The sequence below is a fragment of the Nipponia nippon genome, unplaced genomic scaffold (genome assembly GCF_047370975.1).
Source record: "Nipponia nippon isolate SJK-2023a ecotype South Korea unplaced genomic scaffold, ASM4737097v1 scaffold_1, whole genome shotgun sequence".
Taxonomy (NCBI): domain Eukaryota; kingdom Metazoa; phylum Chordata; class Aves; order Pelecaniformes; family Threskiornithidae; genus Nipponia; species Nipponia nippon.
The window spans coordinates 163,145,912-163,168,588 of record NW_028262290.1 but is presented as its reverse complement, the minus strand read 5'-3'; the positions used below and the strand labels follow the sequence as shown (position 1 = coordinate 163,168,588).

The 22,677-nt window shown below is 38.1% G+C and overlaps 1 protein-coding gene across 1 annotated transcript; it reads right to left on the bottom strand.

The window, feature by feature from the left end:
* Positions 1-341: 341 nt before the first annotated feature.
* GHRHR (growth hormone releasing hormone receptor) lies at positions 342-22,472 on the bottom strand. Its single transcript, XM_009475343.2, has 13 exons — positions 22,416-22,472; positions 17,544-17,649; positions 16,830-16,937; positions 15,517-15,617; positions 12,085-12,182; positions 10,194-10,326; positions 9,132-9,285; positions 7,773-7,833; positions 6,951-7,020; positions 5,275-5,366; positions 4,369-4,498; positions 2,813-2,854; positions 342-464 (listed from the first exon to the last, which is right to left on the bottom strand). The coding sequence occupies exons 1-13, from the start codon at positions 22,470-22,472 to the stop codon at positions 342-344; spliced, it is 1,275 nt and encodes a 424-aa protein (XP_009473618.2).
* Positions 22,473-22,677: the final 205 nt, after the last annotated feature.

The window sequence follows — 22,677 nt, the reverse complement described above, 5'->3', positions numbered from 1 at the left end:
GTACTGCTGTTGTCCACTCCCTAGACACATTATGCTATATGGTTCATCAGTAAAAATGCACAGGAAGTGAACCAAGAAGAGGTGATTTTTGTGTTTTCAGTGGTGCAAAATATATCCATGAGAGGGCTATGTTGATCACCCAGTCAGTGTTTAATATGTCATTACAATGCTTGTCCTGTAAAAGAAATCTGATGAGCAGAACTGCTGCAGAAGTGGATCCTCCTCCAATTTGTTCAGGATAAAATGTAATCATTACATTTTGTGGGTCTTTTGGTTTATTTGTTGTTTTTTTTTCCTAATCAGGCTTTTATATGTGATTACTCCAGATCCTGAGGCCATCTTTAGCACACAGATGTGGTCATTTTTACTCCAGAACTAGACGGCACAGTCCATCTTGTCCTCCTCCACACTGGCATAAGTCCATATCTCTTACCGTGCCATCGCCGACCAATTTCCGTTTGTACCTCAAAAGGAAAGGAGAATGCTATTTTGTGGTCAAATACTGCTTGGGAGTAGACTGGTGGGAAAGAGGAAAGACAGAAATGATGGCTAGAGAAGGGTAAAATTTAGACATCTCAGTCCACGTTAGTTCCTCTGGGCTCCCTTTCTAGCTGATAGAGAAAAGTAGGATCCTCCCGAGAATGTTTCATCTAGCTTATTCAGCATGCTCATCCCTCTGCACTGATGAAAATGTCTAGTGTGGCTATCTGAGAGCTGGCTTCCCATGTTGAAAAGAGTAAATGAACCCCACTTTTCCTTTCAAGAAGTAAAGACATACTTTATGTGAATCCACCCAGTCCTGTGTTCCTATTTAATGACTATGGGCCCAACAATCAAAGATGATTAGAGCTGTCACACAGTTAAATAAATGAAAAAAGTCCTACTTCCATTTTTAACTTTCCTGGTTTCTATTTCTATACGGTCATCCTCATTCCACCTTCCTTTGCTGAACTGAAAAGTCTGTCAGCACTAAGTAACTTTCTCCCATCAAAGTAGTTATACTTTGTTATCTTTATGCACAGTCAAGTTACCTCAATCTTCTTCTGAGAAATAAAAGAGCTTGAGGTGTCTAACTCTAGCACTGTAAAACATTTTCTCCACCACTAGAATATTTTCTCAGCTTTTTTTTATACCTTCTCCTGTTTTCTTTTTAAATATCCCTTTGAAAACTTATTCCAGTAATGGTCTCACCAGCGTTGCCTACACTATTAAACACATTATCTCTACATTGCTTGCTTTTCCTCAGTTGTTAAGGGATGTTGTCTTTTTTCCGTCTATTTCTAGAAAAGTATGATCTGCAGCAAGTTTCTTAATCGACACTCACCAATTTGTGGCTGAGAAATAGTACTACTTTGTTATTTAAGACTGTGAGGTGAAGGCCATCAGCAATTAGGAGACATTTGCTTTCTGTTGTTGACAACTGTCTACCATGCATTGGCATGTTCATAGAAACATACCGTGGGTGCAGACGAGCCACTAAAGCCTGCTTTCACATCTGATTCTCATTAGAAATGTGCCTTCCCAGATGTTTAATAAGAAGGAAATTTCTAAATTGAAGTGTTGTATGTTGTATGTCTGGGATGTCAAGCTGGATGTAAATCTATGGTCTACTATCAAAAGACATTAGGATTATTAACAGACTAGTGAACAGCAGTGTTAGCTGAGCACCTGCATCATTAGAGCAGTCAACAATTCAAAGCCATAAACTCAACCGAAAGACTAAGAAGTGTTAGCATATTTGAAGACACTTGCTTTAATATTTCAGAGGTTTCTGACAAAATTATCAAGTAAGTGTGGACCATGGCACACGTAGACACTTACATACTGTTTGGAGGCTTAATCAGCCCTAGGCTTTAAACTTGGAAAATGGCTATTTTGTCAATGCAGCCCAGGGAGTCTATAGTGGGTCAGCTGTCTCTACCACAGACAGCTGTACTTGGTCATTTCAATATCTCTCTAAGTTTCACTGACTGTGATGCTTAGGCGCAGGATTCACCCCCTAAACACACCTTTGACACCCTAGGAGATGCCCTGTGGGGTAGTATGCATGAATCAGGAGGCTCTCCCTTTTTAATGTTGCAGATAGAAACCAGTAGATTCTTAGTGTAGTTTGAAAGCAAATCCCAATCATACCCTACCCATCTCAGCTACCCTCCAGTCAGAAAAGAGGGTGAAACTCCGGTGTTTTAACCCACTCTAAAATATGGAGGATAAACTGTTATGTTGCCTATATAATTTAAGATGCATCCTTCTTACAACGTTTGGACTATATAAATGGACCTGTTTACTAAGCTAAGTGGAATGATTCCTATCCCATCAACAGTAAAATTCTGGCTTACGTATTCTAAATGGAAAAAGAGATTTATCCACATGAAGAAATACTGGGAAGCTTCATTAGCATATTAAAAATGCTAGAAAATAAAATTTTGGTATGGGACAATCACCATAAATTTAAATTCTTTCCAATTTAATCACAGACCTTTAGTAACTGGAGATCTCTCTGCATCACTGCAGCAGCTTGTACTTTCAGGTCTGGATCTAGCATGGGTTTCCCAAGCCCCATTATAATACAAAATATGCAGAAAGGATAAAAAATGCTCGATGGAATAGCAAACTAGTAAAAGTTCATTTCTCCACTAGATGGCTTCATTCCCATGAAGATAATTGAAATGAAATTCAACCTCATTGATTCCCATGTTAACAGACAATCCTAACAAACTAAAAGATTTGATTATCTGCTTGTATGAAACTGATTATTAACTTTATATATCTGCCAGTGAAAGCAATACTGTAAAGGATATAGGTCCCTTACCTCTTGGTTCAGGAAACAGTAGAGAACTGCTACAATAAACCCCTGGAAAAAATGTAAGAACAAAGCTGAGTGTTAGCACAGTTTGAAAAAGCCACTTGAACTATCTGACTTCATGATGGTACTGTGTATGTGAATTAATGAGTATCATCATAAGTTGGAGTATTGTTATAAATTGGAAAATTCCTCATGTATCTCCAATAAAGCTGAACAGCCAGATAATCGACTAGTTAGTGGCATTTCACCAAAGTTTGTTCAGTAAGGCAATATAAATTCACAAAAACAGATGATAAAGTAACTGAAGTTCTCTCATGGTATGCTTACAAAAGTATGCTCCGTTCTACAGCCAAACACACCGTGAGCTAATTCTTTACACAGTGCAAATCAGTAAGGAAACAGACTTTGTAAGGAGATCCATGTATGGAGCTCATACAGCTTTCCAGTAAACTTCTGTGCAGTATATCAGATGAGATCAAATTCTGGCATATTGAATACTTTCGTTAAGATTCTGAACTGAGATAAACCCAGGAAAATCCTAGGAGGTCAATGGACCTATGTGATCAGATACCAGCTAAACACCTCACCCTTTTATTCAGTTTACTTATTCCTTACATTGTTAATTAACTCAATGAAGGCCAGCTCCAAGTACAGAGGGTCAGGATTAAGGTGTGCAGGGTATATTGGACAGGATTGACACAATGGATTAAATCCTCAAGAGGACTAAACCAGCACAATTGCTGGATTTTCAGGGACGCTCACTGACAAATGATGCCATGCAACTGTTCAGAGGGAGATACGCTCCCTTGTAAAGTTTGGTAGCATTGCCCACAGCTGCTTCTTGTAGACTCTGAGGTGCAACACAGGGAAATGAAGGAATGCAAAGGGCAGCTGCATGCCGCCTTGCGCATAACTCAGGTAGCAAAGCCACCTGGAGAGTAAGTCAGAGCAGCCCCAGTAGCTGTCTTAGTTGACACCAAGCTCCTCAAGCTGTCCATACCCTGTGTGTCAACTCAGAGCAGTTGGGGGCGTCCAAAGTACACCAAACATTTTGCCTACCCAGGAGGGAAAAGCATGTAGCATTCCTCAGGGCAGTAGTCTGTATGGGGCTGATATGTGCATCAGTCACTAGTCTGTGTTTATATGCTTGCCTATCTATTCTTTGCCAAAGAATTTGAAAGGGGGCTGGACCTACAGCTTTGATTGGCCTCTGAATAATTTAATATCAGCCCAAATCAGCTTGATCTTGTCAGGGAAGGTATGTTGATTACCATTGGTAGCAAAGTAGGTTTTCCGTGCTTGACTTTGACCCACCATCCAACTTACACATGCATCTGAAAGACCTGGCCTTGTATTTGCAAAATCTGCAAATATACAGTCTAGCTTACAGCCAGATAGGGTGTAGGTCACATCTTCAGATACCGTAACTCAGCAAAGAACCATGAACTCTGTGAGGAGATGCTAGCTTCAGGATTTTTTGTGCAATACTGGTTGCCATGCGGACACTAGATTAAATTAGAAAATCTGCTAAGAAGGAACTGAAGCCTCTGTGGTCATCTTACCTGAAAAGATCCAATGCAGAGCTCTAAGTAAAGCCTAACCCCCAGGCTGGTATATTCCGGAAGAAAGTTGAAGACGATATAATGGGTTCCAAATAATGGAATTAGAAGCAGAGTTGACCTTGAGAGACGTCTAGCACAGAACATGAGAAGAAGTAAGGTAATTTTATTTTCCTGAGTAAAGACTAATGCATGCAATATGCAACAGTAATGAACAGAAGTTAAAAAGAGGATCTAAATATCTACATGTGAAGTTCTTATCTCTTGGGACTACAGTGCTGGGCAGAAAGCATAATGAGAAACTAGCTGGAAGCAGATTTCTGATGCTTATTGCCTTATTGGCAATACCACGTTCATGACTTTTCTTATGGTATTTTGACCATAAAAAAATGCCAAAGACTTTAGTCTTTGACCAAAGATTCTGTCTTTCTGAATAAGACTGCAGTTCAGGAAAACACAAAGAAGTAGAATACATTTTGCCCCATCAGAGCCATTGAAAATTTGACATTTATTTGTAAGTAAATACAGAGGAAGTAATATGCAAGCTCCCTTTGTAGTTCACGTACAAGGAAAGGCATCTATAGAAAGTAATTTATCCTACCCTAAATCAGAAATCTAATGTGGATTCAATTAAAGGTTTTCTAGTCTCTCCATTGATTGTCATTGGAAGGTAGACATCTGAACTGATCTGAATACAGCATGTTTAGATGGTAACTGTTAGGGGAGATGAGTCTCATCCTTTCACTGGTTTCCTTGGGAATGGGATAAAGTTGGGAATTTCTAAAATTTAATGCCAGCCAAACTGAGCCTGTCTGTGACACTGGACGTGGGCTTCTCATTTTAGAAAAGATAATTCAAGTTTTGATGATTAAAATAATTGATAATTTTCTTTTTTATTCCATACACTACCTGTACTGAGAAGAGTTATTGAAGTTGATTTGTCTAGGGTCTAGTTTTTTCAGCAAAATTCTGATGATGTTGATAAATAGGACAAAATTGACCTGTACACAATATTTTGGGAGAAAAAAAAGAAAAGGTTACTTTTGCATGTAAAACTTTGCAACGAACATCTGTTTTTTTTACTTCAGTTATTATGTAATTTGTACAGTTTCAATGAGACCAGTGTAAGATTATTAATGTCATTCCCGTTGGCAGCATTCAAGCATCTCAATAGGTTGCATTCCTTCTTAAAGAAATAGCTGAAGATGAAAACTTGAGAATTTGACTTTGTTAAGTAAACTATTTTTGTCAATAGCTTGTGTGATTCTTTTTATTTTTTGTAGCTCATATAATTGTGATTCTCTTTTGAGATGGGTATCGCATTAAATTCTGGCTAATATCTTCAGACATTATTAGTAGAATTCATCTGACTAAATATAGGTATCTATAATGACATGTCTGCATCTCAGCTGATCACCCTGTTCTCCCTTTGTAGACAATGGAGAGCCAGCCAGTATAGCCATTAGAGCCTCAGGTGGAGTTGGGGACGAGTCATGTCCTCCAAATGTAGACATCTATTATAAGTCAGATGAATCACATACCAAAAGTGCATATTTCTCTTTGTTTACTCTGAAGAGAACTGAGGCACATTAGCTCAGCTCCAAAGTTAGCTAGGGTCAATTCTAACTTGCAAATCAAATTTTCTACAATTGCAATTTGACACAGGTTTACCAAAGTCTGTGAAGCTGCTCAATTTTCCACAATCAGAGAGTTTCTCCCTATGCATTTTTGTGTGTCCATACACACTAGCTCTTTAGGTGAGGCTGAATGCTTAATTTTGCCTAAGAATGTCCACATTTCACCAGAAAGTCCAATCTCTCTATCCATCAGTGATGCTTTAAGTGCATTCCAGCAGACAAATCATCACTGCAATCCCCTGAATCTCCAGATTTCAAATGTGGATGTCAGATGAGCACTAGTAGGGGAAGAAATAATGGAGGTAGAAGGAAATGTAATATCTTATTGAAACATGGCAAACTATGACCAGAATTAACTTGAGATTCTTCATTCACATTGTTTGCCTATATGTGCTTTATTTGTATGCATCTGTTCCCCAATTAAATTAAACTTTTAATAGATGGCCTTAAGGTCATCCCTTAGCTGCTTTCTCAAACATTGCTTGAGTTCAATGACATGTGGGAGTAATCATACACAATAAACATTTAAAGCCCATCAGTTTATTCAATATATGTCAAGCTCAAAGGCTATTATCATTGTTATCACCTATGAACAGAAACCTATTGCCATTGAAAGTTTTTATTAAAATTTATGGATGATTCTGAACTCTTAGGCTAAAATTTGTATTTTCAAATATTGTAAGGATGGCTTAAACTCTCACCTGCCTTTAATTTCAATGAAAATGGCAATTCTATGAAATCTTTCATTTCTTTTAAGGATATTTGCTTGGGGGGAGGAGGGAAGTTCTCTGCCTCTTTTTAGTTTGCATTAGATGTAGGCAAGATTACAGTAGAAATTCTACCATTCCTCCTCTTTATATCAAACAACATTTCAGCAAACAGTAACCAGATTGTAATTTAAAAGTCTTTTTTCTTCTAATTAATGTTGGCAAACTTAGAAGTACCTACCCCAACAGAAATTATAATAGGTCCTTTGATTAGCCACCAGTATGGAGAGCCTTGATTAATATCCCAGCATCTGAGAAAATAACAGTAAGTTTAGAAAAGATGTGTATGTAATCACTACAATATGTATGTAATCAGAAGTAAGGCACCACCTAGCAGTGTCAGTGAAAATCTGCAGAGAGAGATTTTTGTGGAAATGCAGGTATAGCACAAGTATCCAAATATTGAAACTCTGCTTTGAACAAGACACACTCTTTACAGATTATCCTACTCTTTTCAAAAAGGAATAGTGTCTCGATGTGTTAAGTGACAGCCATGGATGCAATAACTTTGACAAGACTTAAACAGATGATGCCATGATTGATAGAAAGATATAGTTTTTTTCTTTAAGACACTTATTTAAGACATGAAACATTTTGTCTGTGTAAAACAGTGAGCACTCCAGGCTTCAGAAATATAAAAAGGTATTTTGTATTAGAAACTCCTAAAATTTTCTTTCCTTACTTTGTTTATCTGATTAGAATCTTTTTTTCTTGCAGCACAAATAAATATTTCAGGTTCCTGGGAAGGATCCCCTGCACAATTACAATATCATTGCCATAATATACTCTAATGGAGACTGTAATCCCCATTCCCTATGCCCATAGTGGAATGGAAATGCAGAACTCCACCACACGCAGTAATCTACTTGGTGATGTAAGGAAAGGTGGGTAATATACTGATATTATTTTCCCATGTAATTGAAATTACAGAAGCCTTCATCATTATCATTATTTTAAAAATATAACCCAAGAATCTAGAATAATGTAGGAAACAATGACTTACGCTGTGTCTTCGAAGTAGAATTTTGCTAATATCCATATAAGGGTGAAAAGCGTTGGAAAACCTGTTAGACAGTTAAACAAAAACTGTGGTTGTCTTATTTTATCAATTAATCCAAATCTTGTCCACTGAAACTCTGCTGTGGTGATACAGATCACTCATTTTCAGAACTGGAATTACCCTTTGTGGCCTGTTCATGCAACAGAAATTGCTTTAGACTCATGGTATAAACCTAAAAAGAAATCTCCTAATACCCCTGATGGAATGAAATGAGTTAAGGCATTGACTGGTGATCATGCATCACTGTGAAGGTATAAAGGGACACACTTCGCACATGATACAGTTCTGCCACAGAGGACTGAACTTGCAACCTCTTGCTAACACAAACACTATTCACGTGTATCTCACCTGAAGTTAGCACTTGCATGCAGATAGCTCATTAAAACATAGGTTTTTTAGTAAGCATGCTTTTTGCATGACAAAATATTGGGGAACAGAATTTACCAAATCTTAAAATAATAGTAATACTATCACTTTCCAAACACAGAATGTGATGCAGTCTGCCTTACACCTTCCTAAAAAGGCACTTGAAGTCTCCCTAAAACACAAGAAGTGCTTTAGTCTGCTTAGTTGTCAGGCCTACCTTAACCTTTGGTGGCAACATGCATGGATTACCTTCCTGAACTGACCAAAAATTCCCCTGGGCAAGTGAATTCACCTGCCATATATCCTCAGAAGGGAGGTCTCCACTTTTTCCTTTACACAGCAGCTTTATTTGGGAAACCACTTAATTTCTAAGTCACCACAAAGTTCTGAACAATTAGATTTATTGCAGACTACAAGAAAAAGAAGTGGGGATGTTGCTGTCTTTTGCTTGCACTGTTATTTAATGGTTACAGCTCCTTTATTCACACAGTTGTCCAATGCAAGAGATGGGCTGTAGCAATATCAGAACTACAAAAATGCCTGCTATGCCTCCAGATAGACCCATTCTAAGAAGACTATGTAAGTATATTCTTGCATGAACTGAGGCAAGGTACACCTAACTTAGGCGACTGGGGTAGCTCCTTAGAGGAATCTGTGTTTTCAATTGGGAAAAGAAGGTTAAGTGGACTGGATCTCTCTCTATGGGTTCCCAAATGTACTTAATTTTCCACTTCTTTCATAGGGACTTTAATCTCATATTTAAAAAAAACTGATTTCTCCTCATTAGTATGCATGTAAAAATAAAATCAAAGCAATGCCCAAGTTGGACACTTCAGTTAGGCAGACTAGATTCCACATCTGGTATTTTTAATGGCACAGATAAAGCCTTTTGTAACATCTTGCCTTTTATTAATTTCATGTAAAAGTCTTACTTACCCCAGCCAAAGAGAACAAGCCACCAAAAATATCTTCTTCCATGAGAAAGAGATGAGAGTAGCAGACAGTTTAGGTAAAGAGCCTCTACTAACAGCCACATGAAATTTGTCATCATGAAGTAGTGGCAAAAAACAACTGAGATCTTGCATTCAGTCTAGGGAACAGGAAAGTCATAGTTTTGGCATTATTTGTGCATACATGTGTTTGATTTGCAGAAGCAGTAGGCATCTGCAATTCTGGCTGAGATCTACAAAGATCTCACAATTACATGCATGTTTAAAGGGAAAGCTTCAAATGTAATATGGCTTTCTGAATAGTAAGGCTTTAACCATCATAATAGCTTGGAATCTCCACTGTATTTTAGTTTATATCTTTATACTAGGAATATAGCTTTGTCTCCCAAGCATGTGATTTCTCCCACAAATGCACTCCCTTCAGTGTAGCTTATACAAGTAGAGTCAACTGCTCCATAGCCCTTGGACAAAGGTATGTTCAAGGACCCATCATATTTCACTTTCTTACTTAAGCTCAGTTTTAAATTTTTGTGTGACCACGAGCAATGCAGAAGAATCATCCCATAAACCTCTGTTTGAAAACCATTGCCATGTTGCCGATATTAGTGGCTGGACCAGAGCTAAGTTGATTTTCTAGTACCATGTGTGTCTTGTGGTTTACAAGTCAGAGCTTTCAGTCAGAACATGAAATCCAAAATTTCCAGAAGAAACATCTTTTAAAAGTTGTGTTATGAGGTACTCTGAGATCTGAAATTTTAGGCTTCAGATTATAGAAGCGTAACAGTGTAATGATAATACTTTTTCCTATTGGCAAAGTCTATATCTGATTTAGAGTACTACAGGATCACAAATTGATGCATTCATATAAGTTCTGAGGTGCACACTTATGGAGGTAAAACATACTGAATAAAAGAATTATATGATTTTCACTACCAGGTTAGAAGAAAAAAAAATTAAGTAGTAAAAAAGAGCAATGGAAAGTGAAACCATATATAGATGGTATGCAAAAACATCAAGTACCACAGTATCCTGCTTTTCATGTGCTTACTGTAGAGAAGCTGCAATGATCAATGTCTTCCTCTTGGAAAAGGACAGCATCCTTAATGAAAATGGCAATAGCTTTTAAGATAAAAGTAAAAAAGAGCTGTACATGGATATAATTTCTGGGACAGCGAAGTCTCCTGGAAGAAAAGAAGAAATGTCCTTCTGAGGTAATTAACTGACTTGTACTGGCAGTAATTTAAATATGCAGTAAATCCTTGTTTCATCTCAGGTACTTGCAGGCATGTACAGAAAGAACGCTTCCATCCACTCAGCTCTTTCTGCAGGCAAGCAGAGATAGAAACCTTCCTCATGTAAAGCAATTCACCCACAGTCTACATCTTAATCTCCTTCCTTGTTAGGCGGTACCCTGGTGATGTTTCTGCAAAATTCCAGGAACTTCAGTTTTAGTTTGTGTTCAGTATACCTGAGCCGGGCTTTTTATTGGCATTATTTTGGGGCCAAGAGAAATCTGCATTTGAGGAATGATCTTTACTGATATAATTCTGACAGTGGCTAAACCACTCCCAAGAACAAGCATGCAGCGATATCCTGGACTAACCAGACAGGTTTCTCAATGAACAGGATAACAACTACTTAGCAAGTTTTCTATACAGCAAAATGCTGTGGGTGAATTAAATTGTGCTAAATCCCTGTGCAATCAGCCTTATCCAGAATTAAAGAATTCTTCCTTAATTTACCAAAGTTACTCTTATAACTTAACTGAATGCAGATAATTGCTTTAAAACAATTTGGCACATGCACTTTAAATTCATTTTAATAATGTTCAGTTAATTCAGATTAAATTTTTTTACTGTTATTAAATGCAGACTTTTGGAGGAGTTATACAGCTTCAGCTTTATATTTTCATTTGGAGCTGAAGACTTCAGCTAATTAGCAAAGAGCCCCCATTAAAAGCTGAATTCTATCCAGATCCAGTAATCTCAGGGTCACCTAATCTTAAAGCTCACTTAGAGTGTGCAGAATTTTATTATTGAACTCAAATGCCAACCCCATTGTTAACTATAACTTTTACCTCCCTATTACTAAGTCTCCTTATGTCCATTGTTTCTTTCTTTCCCCTTATTTGGGCTGGTTTGTTTTCCTGAGGTCAGAGTGGGTGTCAATAAACATATCTGTTGACTTCCAGACATGAGCTAGGAACCAACAGAGGTCAAGAAACTTTCCCCAGAGAAACCTGATTCTCACAGCATAATAATAAAACTCTTTTTTGTCCTACACAAATACAAGAAATAAACAAAGATTAATAAAATAAATCCTACATGGCAGCAAACATCAAATCTACATTAAATGAGAAAATAAACAGTCAGTTTTACTCTAGATAATCTAAATTATACCTTAAAATGTCTTATAGCTGGATAGTTCAGTAGGAAAGAAATCTTACCAAACATAGCCAAATTCAGAGCCTAACTTTCAAAGCATGTCTTTAGTTGTAAATGTTTCAATAGTAATATATACAATGCCACAGGAAAGTTGATTAGGAATCGAGTTCTTTGTGTATATTCTTCTTATTAATATAAGATTCACTGAAGCCATAAAAGGCAAGCACACATAGTTTATAAAAATGTATCTTCATTCCAGCTAAAGCAAACAAATTTATCTATTGGTTATTTAGGATCAAAGTGAGTTGCTGACTTTTACCAACAGATGATCAGGGTTTATTTCCCAGTTCTGATTCTTCTTATGTCTGGCCCACTCTCACCACTTTTCATTTCAAGCCTTAATTTATTATTATTAAACTAATATGGCCAGAAATTTTTCTTTTTATTCTTTTGGATTTCTATCTATATTACTTTGTTTTGTCTAGTGTTGTCTCATACAGTCTAAGATATTGAGAAATATTAAAAGAATCGAGGTGAGAGGATAACTTTACATACCTGAATGCAATAAGAACTGTCACAGCAATAATGAGTGAAGTGATAGATACACTGTATCCTACAGTGTAGATGATCTTTATAGTAGAAAAGTAGGATTGCTATAAAAGAAGAGAATTATTTGTCACATAACTTGCAGCCAAATGACAGCTGGTTTACTGATTCTGACAGTTTTGCTTTGGTTGGTGCTTCCAATCTGTTCACAACCTTTTTTTCCCCTTTTTAATTCCACAGCAAAATGCAACTGAAATCGCTCATTATGTTTCTTTTGTGAAGATCCATTCCATACCTATGTGGATACAGCCCAGTTTGATAATGAAACAGGTATTGACTAGGATGCTTTCCAGCTCATTCATAAACCCATAAAAAACTAAGCCAGTCTTCCAAGAAAGCATTGTAAAAACTCTTACAAATCTTTATAAGCACTGCATTTTACACTGTGTTTTCTCCACAGCAATAGTAGGACAATCCTGCTGGCAGCTGGCTGCATGATGAATACAGAATTCTGTCAGCCTTCCCTTATGTTTCTCCACTTTCCTTCACTCTGCTTCCTTACTTACAATTTTGCCATCTATTCTTCTTTTCCATTTTTATTGCGTTGATGTTTTTTTTCCTGAGGTTGTTTTTGTCCTCTTTCTTCTTGCTTCCAAACTCAATTGTTACTCAGTCAGAATGTCAGTCAAAACTATTTCAATTTAAATGGCACTTCTATCAGACATGATCTCTGAGTGAGGATAAGCTGACTTCAACTATCACATATGGAAACAGAAAAAAGAATGAATAAGCTCTAGGCTGAAAATCTTTCTCTTCAATCTAACATGGTCTGTCTCTTGGGTCCCATTTCAATGTTTTTATATCCTAAAATCTACACAGCTATGCAATACATTGCTACAGCTCACTGTGGGGAAAGGCAAATACTTGTTTTGAGCCTTAAGTATCACTTAAAGCATTATAAGGCTGACATTGGGTAGGATTCATTTCATTTATTTTAGGTGCTTAAAAATTAGCTGCCTAAGTATGAGCAGCTGAGTTTATAGTAAAATGAGCAGTGTGAGAGCATGGCCACAGGACTGTAGTGTTTAATTGTTAACACAATCCTGTTTCTTCTTACTCTGTTTCTTTTCTAGTTAATGCAGGGAAACAAGCACCTGCAGAAGTCAATTCAACCTATTGGAAGATGGGGCCTTACCACTTTCTGTCAGCAAGAAGAAGGATCTACCACTGCACCTGCCTTAACAAGCGCAGGTCAATAGGTCTGGCTTAGTAGAGCAAAACCTTTGGTGCTGAGGACTCTACACCCACGTTGTGTGCATTTCTGACTAGCCATAGTCTAATCCCATGGGCTGAACTTTTATTATTGGTCAGAGCACACTAGGTGCATCCTGCATTTGTGTCCCAGGTTATTTTCATCCATAGGAAGCCAGATGATCCTTTCTGAGAGCACTCCTCAGCGTAAATGCAGCAAGTGGGGATAATCAGGAGATTTCCTTTAAAAGCTCACACCTGACCCCAATCAAAGCACTAATATAGATACACCATGTAGTGATTAGCTTAGACTTATATAATAATTTTTTGAAATCAATGAAGTTAAATGATGTGGAAACCATGCATAGCAGCCTTTTCTGTCTGGTGGATGAACTGTGATTACCCAGGTACCTGACTACACACAATTCCAGCCAGAGCTCAGAGAAGTCCCTCAGAGCTACAAAGCCAGCCAGTAAGTCTGAAAGGCACCATTCCATAAGGAACATATCAAAGCTGTGTTAGGCTGACCTTAGTTGGCAACCTCCACTTACAAATCAGAGATGAAAAACACAGAAAATAATCAAATCCTTAGGTGAATAAACCTATAACTGCGGAGTTTACCTTGTGGTAAAATGTGGGATCCTACTAAAAGAATCCACAGACTCATTTAAGATTGTTTTTACACCAGAAATGTAAGGAAACAATAAACGAAGGAAAGAAAGAGAAGTGTTGCATTTCAGTGTGTTTATTTATAGAGAAGAGCAGGTACTGTGGCTTAGAGGCTGGAAAGGAAGTTTCAGTTAAACTGCGTGACAGCAGTCAGTACAAAAAGTAGTGGGAAGACGAGAGAAATCTGCTCATGATGATATAAACTAAATTCTCTCCAGTAAGTTGAATGGACTTCATCAACTACAGTATAAATGTTATTTTCATTCTCTGTATCATGGACAAAAAAAGGATAGTATTCACCTAACTTGTATAAATAAAGACAAAAATGCAGTGTTTAGCCTCTACAGAGGAAGGGCAGAGTTAGACTAGACAGCTAATGTTTAATCACTTAAAGTGATCTCTACCTCCTTTCTATCAGTTTTAACTTAGTGGATATTTCTTCAGATTCTTTCCACTGAATTACTCCTCATTTTTTCCACAGGAGCTAATAAGACAGCAAAACCAGATCACAAAAGAGGCTTTATGTACCCATAAGAGTTTTCAGGATTGTGATATTTTTCACTGAAATACGATATAGTATTTTGGCTTGCTTCTTTTATCTGAAAAAGGAGTTACAGGAAGCTAAACACATCTATACAATATGTTTGTATCCTTATTAGTTCGAGATCAAGCACTATTTTATTTCCCTGTACAGATAAACTTTAAATATCATCAATTGTGCAAATCTAACTGAAGCAATATGTCAAATACCGACCTGCATTACAGAGACGTAGATTTTGAAACATTTTTTATTTTTATTTCCTTGTTGAATTAGATATTTTATGCTAGGCAGGATGAGAAGCCAGAAACCTCTCCTGTCCTTAAATATTGCTGAGTTTGGAATAGTGGTGTTATGACAGCGCATTTGCTGTACTGATGCTGTGATGCCACAAAATCATCTTGATCACTGATAAGCTAGATATAAGGAAGGATTTCAGACTAGATATAAGGAAGAAATTTTTTACAATGAGAGTAGTGAAACACTGGAACGGGTTACCCAGAGAGGTGGTAGATGCCCCATCCTTGGAAACATTCAAGGCCAGGGCGGATGGGGGTCTGAGCAACCTGATCTGGTTGTAGATGTCCCTGCCCATTGCAGGGGGGATGAACTATGACGTTTAAAGGTCCCTTCCATCCCAAAGCATTCTATGATTCTATATTATTGAAATGTCTTAATTCATATTTTATGTACATTTTGTGATGTATCTCTAGCTGTTATATCTGCAAGCAAGTTCAACAGAATTGCGTGATTATATAGAATTTGCAGATGGCTTTATTTTTATTACACTCTTATACCTGAATAATAAAACACCCTTAGTAATTCTCCAAAATAAGTGACTACAGTAAAATTTGAGTTGCGTTCCATACTTGGTAAGAAATTTCGGCATCAGCTGAGTTTCCCTCCCCAGTAGTCTTCAGGAATAGAAAGGAATCCTATAATGTCAGCACACCACTCACATATATTTATTTAATTAAACTTACTTCTTCAAGCGGAATCTCATCTTCTACTGGACAAGCAATATGGTAGGGAGGGAATGGGTCAGACCAGCCTTTCTTTGTGCAGTTCCTTTTTACTATCCCAGCTGAAACAGAAGCACTTATTTTTTCCGATGAAGAGCCACATACCACAGAAAATAAAAACCAGGAGAAGATCTCTTGCTGGTACACAGGTTATACCAGGAGGAGAGGATCATCTCCATTAGCACCTCACAGAGTTGATAGGACATTTTACATGTGTAAATTCAGACAGTCAGGTACAAAACTTTTCACTTTATCTGGAGATAAACAATGGGAAGAAGTGAGAGAACCAAGGTGACAGAGGTAGAAGTAGGAAGGAGTAAGGAAGAAATCATATCAGGGACAAGGAAGTCCACTGAAGAAGACTGGGAAGCACTCCATCAGACTTCTGCCTCGTTTCAGCACTCACCCCTCTAATGTATCCCTTCTCACTCCCACCTTCCTTGGGTCTTACTCTTTCTTTGCAGATGAGAAGCTGGAATAAGCAGTTTTTTCTATGAGGATAGCATGTTTCCGTAACAAGATTTATGATTCAGATGAAGGATAAGTAAGAGAATCCAAGGCCAGGAAATGAATCTGCACAGATGAAAGGGATCTTCCTTATCCCTCATTTATAACTAGCATGTGTTGGGTGAGGCAGAGGTTGGGCTTTGCAGGTTTTTTTTCTTGTGGAACTGCCAAATCTAGATCTTTCCTGTAGGCTCGTTTCCTCCTTATGGGTTTGCAGTCTGTTCCTAGCCGTATTCACCCAGAGAGAATAAGCAGTCACAAAGGCATTAGTTTGCACAGTCTTGCATTTGACCCAACACATATGGTACTTCAATGACGAAATTCTGCCTTGTATCTCCAACCTTGATCTTAAAGAACAACTACTTTATTCATTCCTTTGCCTTTCGTTTCATCCCACACTAATCAGGGCATAAATCTCATAAAGCCCCATGCTTAAGTTCTGACCTAGACAACCCTCATATGAGCTCTAGAAAACTCACGCAACAAGCTGATCCCAAAGCCTATGGAAACCAATGGAAATCACTCTATGGATTTCAGTGTTCTTTGGCTCAGGGACTCATCACAGACTATGGGATTATATCCAGTTGCGGATAATGCTTAAAATAAGAACTAAGGTCCCTCAGATCCTACTGAAATCTTTGCAGTAATGGTCTGCTCCAACTAGAGAGTAGGTACTTGAAATATTCTGTCTTCACCCCCCATTTTTAGAAATGCTCTTGCCAGGCATGCAACACAACAGTAGGAGTACAACCATGACACCACATCACCTGGCTCCTTCATGAAGTGAAAGAGGATGTTTGGGCATGGCAAGGCAAGAGTCTCTCCAGCATCTGCCTCTGGCCAGCACAGTAATTTGTCCCAAGTTCTCTTGCAACCTCAGACAGAAAGTGAAATATATTTTTTAAGCATAATTATATTTGAACAACATTAAAAATAATTTAAAAAAACTTTTTAAACTTTGACCCTCCACCCTTAACATAGCATAAAATAGTTTAGCCACAATTTTTATTCTATAGTGAGAAATAAACACCTTCAGAGGACTGTTTAATCTGCTTTAGTTAGACTGGGGTGGAGTTTTGGACATAATGCAATAAATGAAAACGTATTGTGGAAATGGGAGGGAGAGTGATGCTGGAAGAAAGACCAGATTACAGTACTTGTTAAGGGGTTACACTATTTTTAAAGATCAACACAGTCTCACATAGCAAGCATGATGTCATGATAGCATCCAGTTGGGGAAGGAATAGGACAAGGACACAAGGATTCACTCATATAGATTGACTATACATATTTGAATGTGAAAAAAATGTTGAAAAAAAGAATTGAAAAGAATGGGAGTAAATGGAAGAAGAGCTGACCAGAGAACAGGGATGTGGGACAATAAGTAAAATACTCAAACATGCACTGGCAGCATGGCTGTGTCCTGACTCTGGCAGGGTATTGCTTCTCTGTCACTCTTTTCATCCCACACACATGGATACCTGGTGGTGTTACATTCCCATGTTTTTCTGAGTCCTCCAGACATTCAGCCTCTTTTTTCCTCAGCTCTGTCATAAAATCACATTCTGGGTGGACATTCCCAGCAACCTACAAAGAGAGGAGTTTCAGCTGATTAGTAAGAAGGGGTTGGGTAAGATCTCATGAGCCATTAAGTCCAGACCCATTTTTGCAACTAACAAGGCTGTGTTAAGGACATAGAGCACTAGCTTAGGGTTTAGCAGTCAAAGTGTGCCACTGTCTCTGCACAAATTGGAATGCTTTCAGCAGAGGAACCCAGCTGAGCTCTGTCAAAGGCAGAGCAAATCCTTAGGTGGCATAGCTGTTGGAAGATGATAGCTACAGTTCTGTACTGGAAAGTTTATAAGATTTTCTGGCTATTTTCAAAGTGAAAGACCTCTTTGCTAGGGCCCAGGTTTGAGAGCAGGGCTCATTTTCACCCCGACTTTATCCCGTGCCAAATCTGGGCCCAAGGAGACAGGGTACATTTGGACGAGCTCCTTTTCTTAACAGTGAAGGGTCCAGCACTGCAGGGCATGCTGCAGAGCCCCCCTGCTCCTCAGTATAGACATGCCCCTGCCAACCTCCAAAGAAACATCTTGAAACCACATACAATTATTGCAAAATTGTCTTCTGAATGAGCTCTTCACTCCAAAAGGAATGAATCTGTTCTTTCCCTTCTACCATCTGCCTTTATTTACACAGTGTGGGAGGCAAAACTCCTTTCTTTGGAAAAAAAATCTGTACCAAAGCATTTGTTGGTTTGGTATGCTGGTGTAAAGAAAAAAAAAATGGCACTAATGTTTTAACAGCAGGAACCTTTTAGTTGCTTTAGTCCTTGTTTAGACTTGTGCTTACATGGACACCACAAGAGAATTAGAAGGGATCCATAATACCTTGGCCACCAAAGGACTCAGTCTGCAGTAGGCTGTTACACACCACAACTGCTGTGGGTGTACCCACTGTGCAGAAGTGCACACGTCTATTTTTCATGAAGAAAGCAATATGTGCCTTGTCCAACCATAGCCATTGTCCCCAGTCCCAGAAGGCCAGTTGTCGTCACTCTCATCTTAGCGCTATGCCCTGGCCACTGGTGCCAGTGTGCTCTGTGTGTGTGAATATAGATATAAAGACACAGATACACACAACAGAAAATAAACTCATGATGAGACATGCATGGTGAACAGGTGGCTGGCATATGGCTCAGTTTTGTTCCACCCAGGGAAGATTAATATTCAGGGAATTTGGAAAATAAATAGCTGACTTTCGGTTCATTCAGAGGGCACATGGTATCTGTTCCAATAAGTTGGTGTCTCCCCTCCATGTTAATGTCCATATCTCATGTTGGTCTGCAGAGCATTTGAACTGCATATTGAGGCTCTCAGGCTGCTGGAGAATACTGGATTAATTGCACAGCCTTTGCTTTTCTGGGATTTGGACTCTTGCAATTGAAAATGGCATGTATCCACATGTATGCCCTTCAAGGAGATATTCTGCTTCCCATTTACTGCACTTTTAGGAGAATGTGATTTTCCTGCCAAACTGACAGACAGCAGTGCCATGGACCAGTTTAAAGGCAGCAATGAAAAGGAGGGCCCCATACTCAAGGCTGAATGAAGTTTGGTGTATGTGAGAGGAACGTAACTATGAATGGATGAAGCAGAGGCCAGACATTGCCTTAGCCCCAGGGCATGGAGATCTGATGTGTAGAATGCCTCAGTGACATCAGCCCTGATCAGTAAAAACAGGTAGTCTAGGGAGCCCCTCAACTCCACTAAGATATGCAATGGTAGGCAGGATGACAGAAAATTAGCATCCGTCTTGAACACCTTTTCTCACTTGATGTCTCTTCTCATGCCAACATATATTCTTCCCCCCTTATACTCAGCGTGGATAATGAAAGTCATCTATGCTGAAAAGCTCACTACCCATCATGTATGACAGCTATTGCAAAAAATAGCTTTATTAGTCAGTAGAAAAAACAGTCAACCCATTTACTGAAAAACTATTTTACAACATTCTCTTGGTTCAGTGAACTGTGCCCAGAAAAACCTCAGTAGGCAGGAAATGTACCCATTTGCACGGACCTAAATTATTTCTCCTGGCAAAAAAATGACTAGATTTTGCCTGTGAAAACGCTCTTTGCTCATTGAAGTGTGCATGGCAAGAACAAAGCTTGTTTGGCTTATTCACCACTCCAGGAAACCTTTTTTTTCTTTTTCTTTCTAAGTCTCCAGACTCGTGAAAACACTTTACCATATGCATCTCAAATAAAAAGGTGAGGCTGATCAAGTGCTAGGTATTTAAATTATTACCTCTTCCTTCAAGAAGACCTGACCTTAAGAGATGCTCTCACAGTTTATATTCAAGTTAGCACTAACCACTGCTTGAATAAACACTGAGGGCAAGATCTGCTATGACAGAAACTCAGGTAAAATAAACTAAAAAGATTTATTCCACTCCTAGGCTGTGTTCTACATATAGGCATTTGACTACATCTAGCAGACCCTTATACTTTCTGAACAGCTCTGAATACTATTCCCAAACAAGGTGTAGAATCAGGTTCCAAACTACTCTGAAAACATCTATAGACTTACTTGTTTAATCTCATTTTCTACCTCCTTCGCTTCTGCCCACTTCTGGAAGCATCAAATAATGGGACAGAGGTATGAGCCATTCTTTAAGACAAGAATAAATGTCTGTGTATGTGATTCAGCTCCCTTTGGTGTCTACATCTACAGAGGCATCATTATCTGATCCAGTCATCTTAGGTTCCTTTTATGAGGATAACACAGAGAAGTTACCACTTTTGTGCATAGATCAGTTGAATTATTTTATACATTTATTTTTGGATGGAATGAGCTATGATCTAGACCCAAGTCACTAGGATTCCCTTGACTGTTAAATCCATGGTTACTTTCCAAATTTGGGCTTCAGCACTGAGTTAGATGAATACCACTTACTACAGCTTCTGACATTATGCAGGGCAAATTTAGAAGGGCATTTAGAAGGGCAAAAATGATAGGAATTGTGCAAGAGGAGCCAAAATAGAAAATCTTTTTGAGAGGACCATAGCTAATATTTCAGGTTGCCCTCCTGAATAACTTTATACAAAAATCTTCTTGCTGATGAGGAAAACTAAGTTACAAATGAAATAAACACTATTCTGTTCCAAATAGAATATGAATTTGTAGTTGGTATATCCATCAGTTAATGTACTAAATACAGCTATGGGTTAACATAACCACTGAAAATCAAGCAAATCTTTACCCTTGTCAGAGGGCCCCTGCTGAATATCTTGTTAATATGATAAAAAATTAAAAAAAAAAACAAGAACAAAAGAAAACCCTCTTCGAGATCAGGCTCTGAAGAGGGACATGAAATGCACACATAAGAAAGTAAATTTCTCTTTTTTTTTAATTATTCTTGGTATTTTCATAACATCATGCAAAATTTGCTGCTTGAATGATGCTTTTCCTCTTTTTTCTCTCATATGCATCAGAATGGATCAATATTTGCATTCTTTTCACATTACAGTAGGCACCATGCAAGCAATGACAGCAAAAAAAGCTCAGTTTATGGAAGCTGAGAGTCAGCTTCTTAAGCATTTAAAACCTCTCCAAAAATTGAGTTCAGCTCTTCCCGGGAAAACATACTATCAAGTTACATGAACAATGAAAACAGATGTCTGTTTTTCCACCATTTTCTACTCAAATAAGAGTTGTTTACCTATCCTCTATTATACTAAAATATGTAACACACACTCAGAGATTTTTATTATACACTTACACATAAACTTATTTTTGATCAGTGCATAATCATTTTATAACCAACCCAACTTTATAGAAGAAAGTTTTATTTCTCTTGGGTAAATGGGACAGGTTCTTACAGAGACCTTCAGTGATATTTTTAACTATTAGCACTGGATCCTGATATTCTACCTATGAGCAATCATACTTATCTGCTCCCGCTACAGGGAAGTGGAGTTTCTCGCACATGTGGTACAAAGCAAATCATAGCTTCACATCAGTAAAAAGTCTTTTTGGTCATTTCTCAGTGTTTTATTTCTCTCTCTTTTCTCAAAAAAACCAAGCTGCTATGCCACCCCTCATGAAATGCTCCTTCAGGGAAGAGATTCCCAGGGAAGAGGAAAGGATATAGCAGAATGATCACAAACGAAAGATGCTGAAAATCCAATTACTCTCAAAAGTAAAGAAAATATCCTTCCCCCACTTTTCACAGACCGTTCCTGATACCTGTGTGATCCTGAATGCTGGTTTACTAATTATTGTCCAAAGCAAAATACCAGAAAGACCTCTAGGCTTTTTAATGCATTTGGATATTTCTAAGTCTTCCATAAGCATCTCTGCTGGTTCGACTCATTTGTTACCTGTAGCATCTCAGTTGCTCACATATTAAATAACATTAATGCTACCAACAAGGCAGATGAAATTGTAGCTAAGAAGACTGCGCAATCTGAAATTTAAGAAAACTCTGTCAAAACTCAGCTGCTCTGAAGTAACAGCTCTCCTCCAGTTTCTTCTTCTTTGTCACTGTCTTTTAAAGCCTACACACAAAAAAGGGGGTTTCTGCCAGTTATGTTGTTTCTTCTTAGTGAGTGTGTGGTAAGAAAGCAGTGAAATGCATTGATATATGGATCGTACAACGTGCGTCCCTTCTGCCACTGTTCTCACTTTTCATAGCATCTTGCCTTGTTTAACTGGAATCCAAAGCAAATACAGAGAAAAGAGACTCATGCAAAAAGTAAAGCTGTAACTGACCATCTGCTCCAAAAAGAAAATGAACAATTATTGAAAAACAATGAAGTAAAAGCTTTTTTTCATGCAATTACTTACAAGCATTGCCAGACTCAGGGTGTAGAGAGCACAGTGGTATGAAGCACTAGAGTTCATGTTCCAAAGCAAGAGTCAGACTTCACTTCTTTAGTCTTTCTTAGCATCTTTCATCTGCTTTTTGACTCCCCTTTCTCCTGTCAGTTGCTGATTTGAAGCATTTATCTTTTTGCACAGAAGTGACGTAACAGTACAGTGAAGAAGGAAATAAATATTAACAACTCTCTAAGCTGTATTTAACCTGCTTTCCATCTCTTTGACTTTG

Bases quoted from the DNA above. Each gene is read 5' to 3' on its own strand.
- GHRHR (XM_009475343.2), bottom strand. From the start codon at position 22,472: ATGAACTCTAGTGCTTCATACCACTGTGCTCTCTACACCCTGAGTCTG. The intron at 17,650-22,415 runs GTAAGTAATTGC...CTCTCTTTGTAG, and splicing joins CCCTGAGTCTGGCAATGCTT to GTTGCTGGGAATGTCCACCC. The intron at 5,367-6,950 runs GTAGGTACTTCT...TATTGTGTACAG, and splicing joins CTATTATAATTTCTGTTGGG to GTCAATTTTGTCCTATTTAT.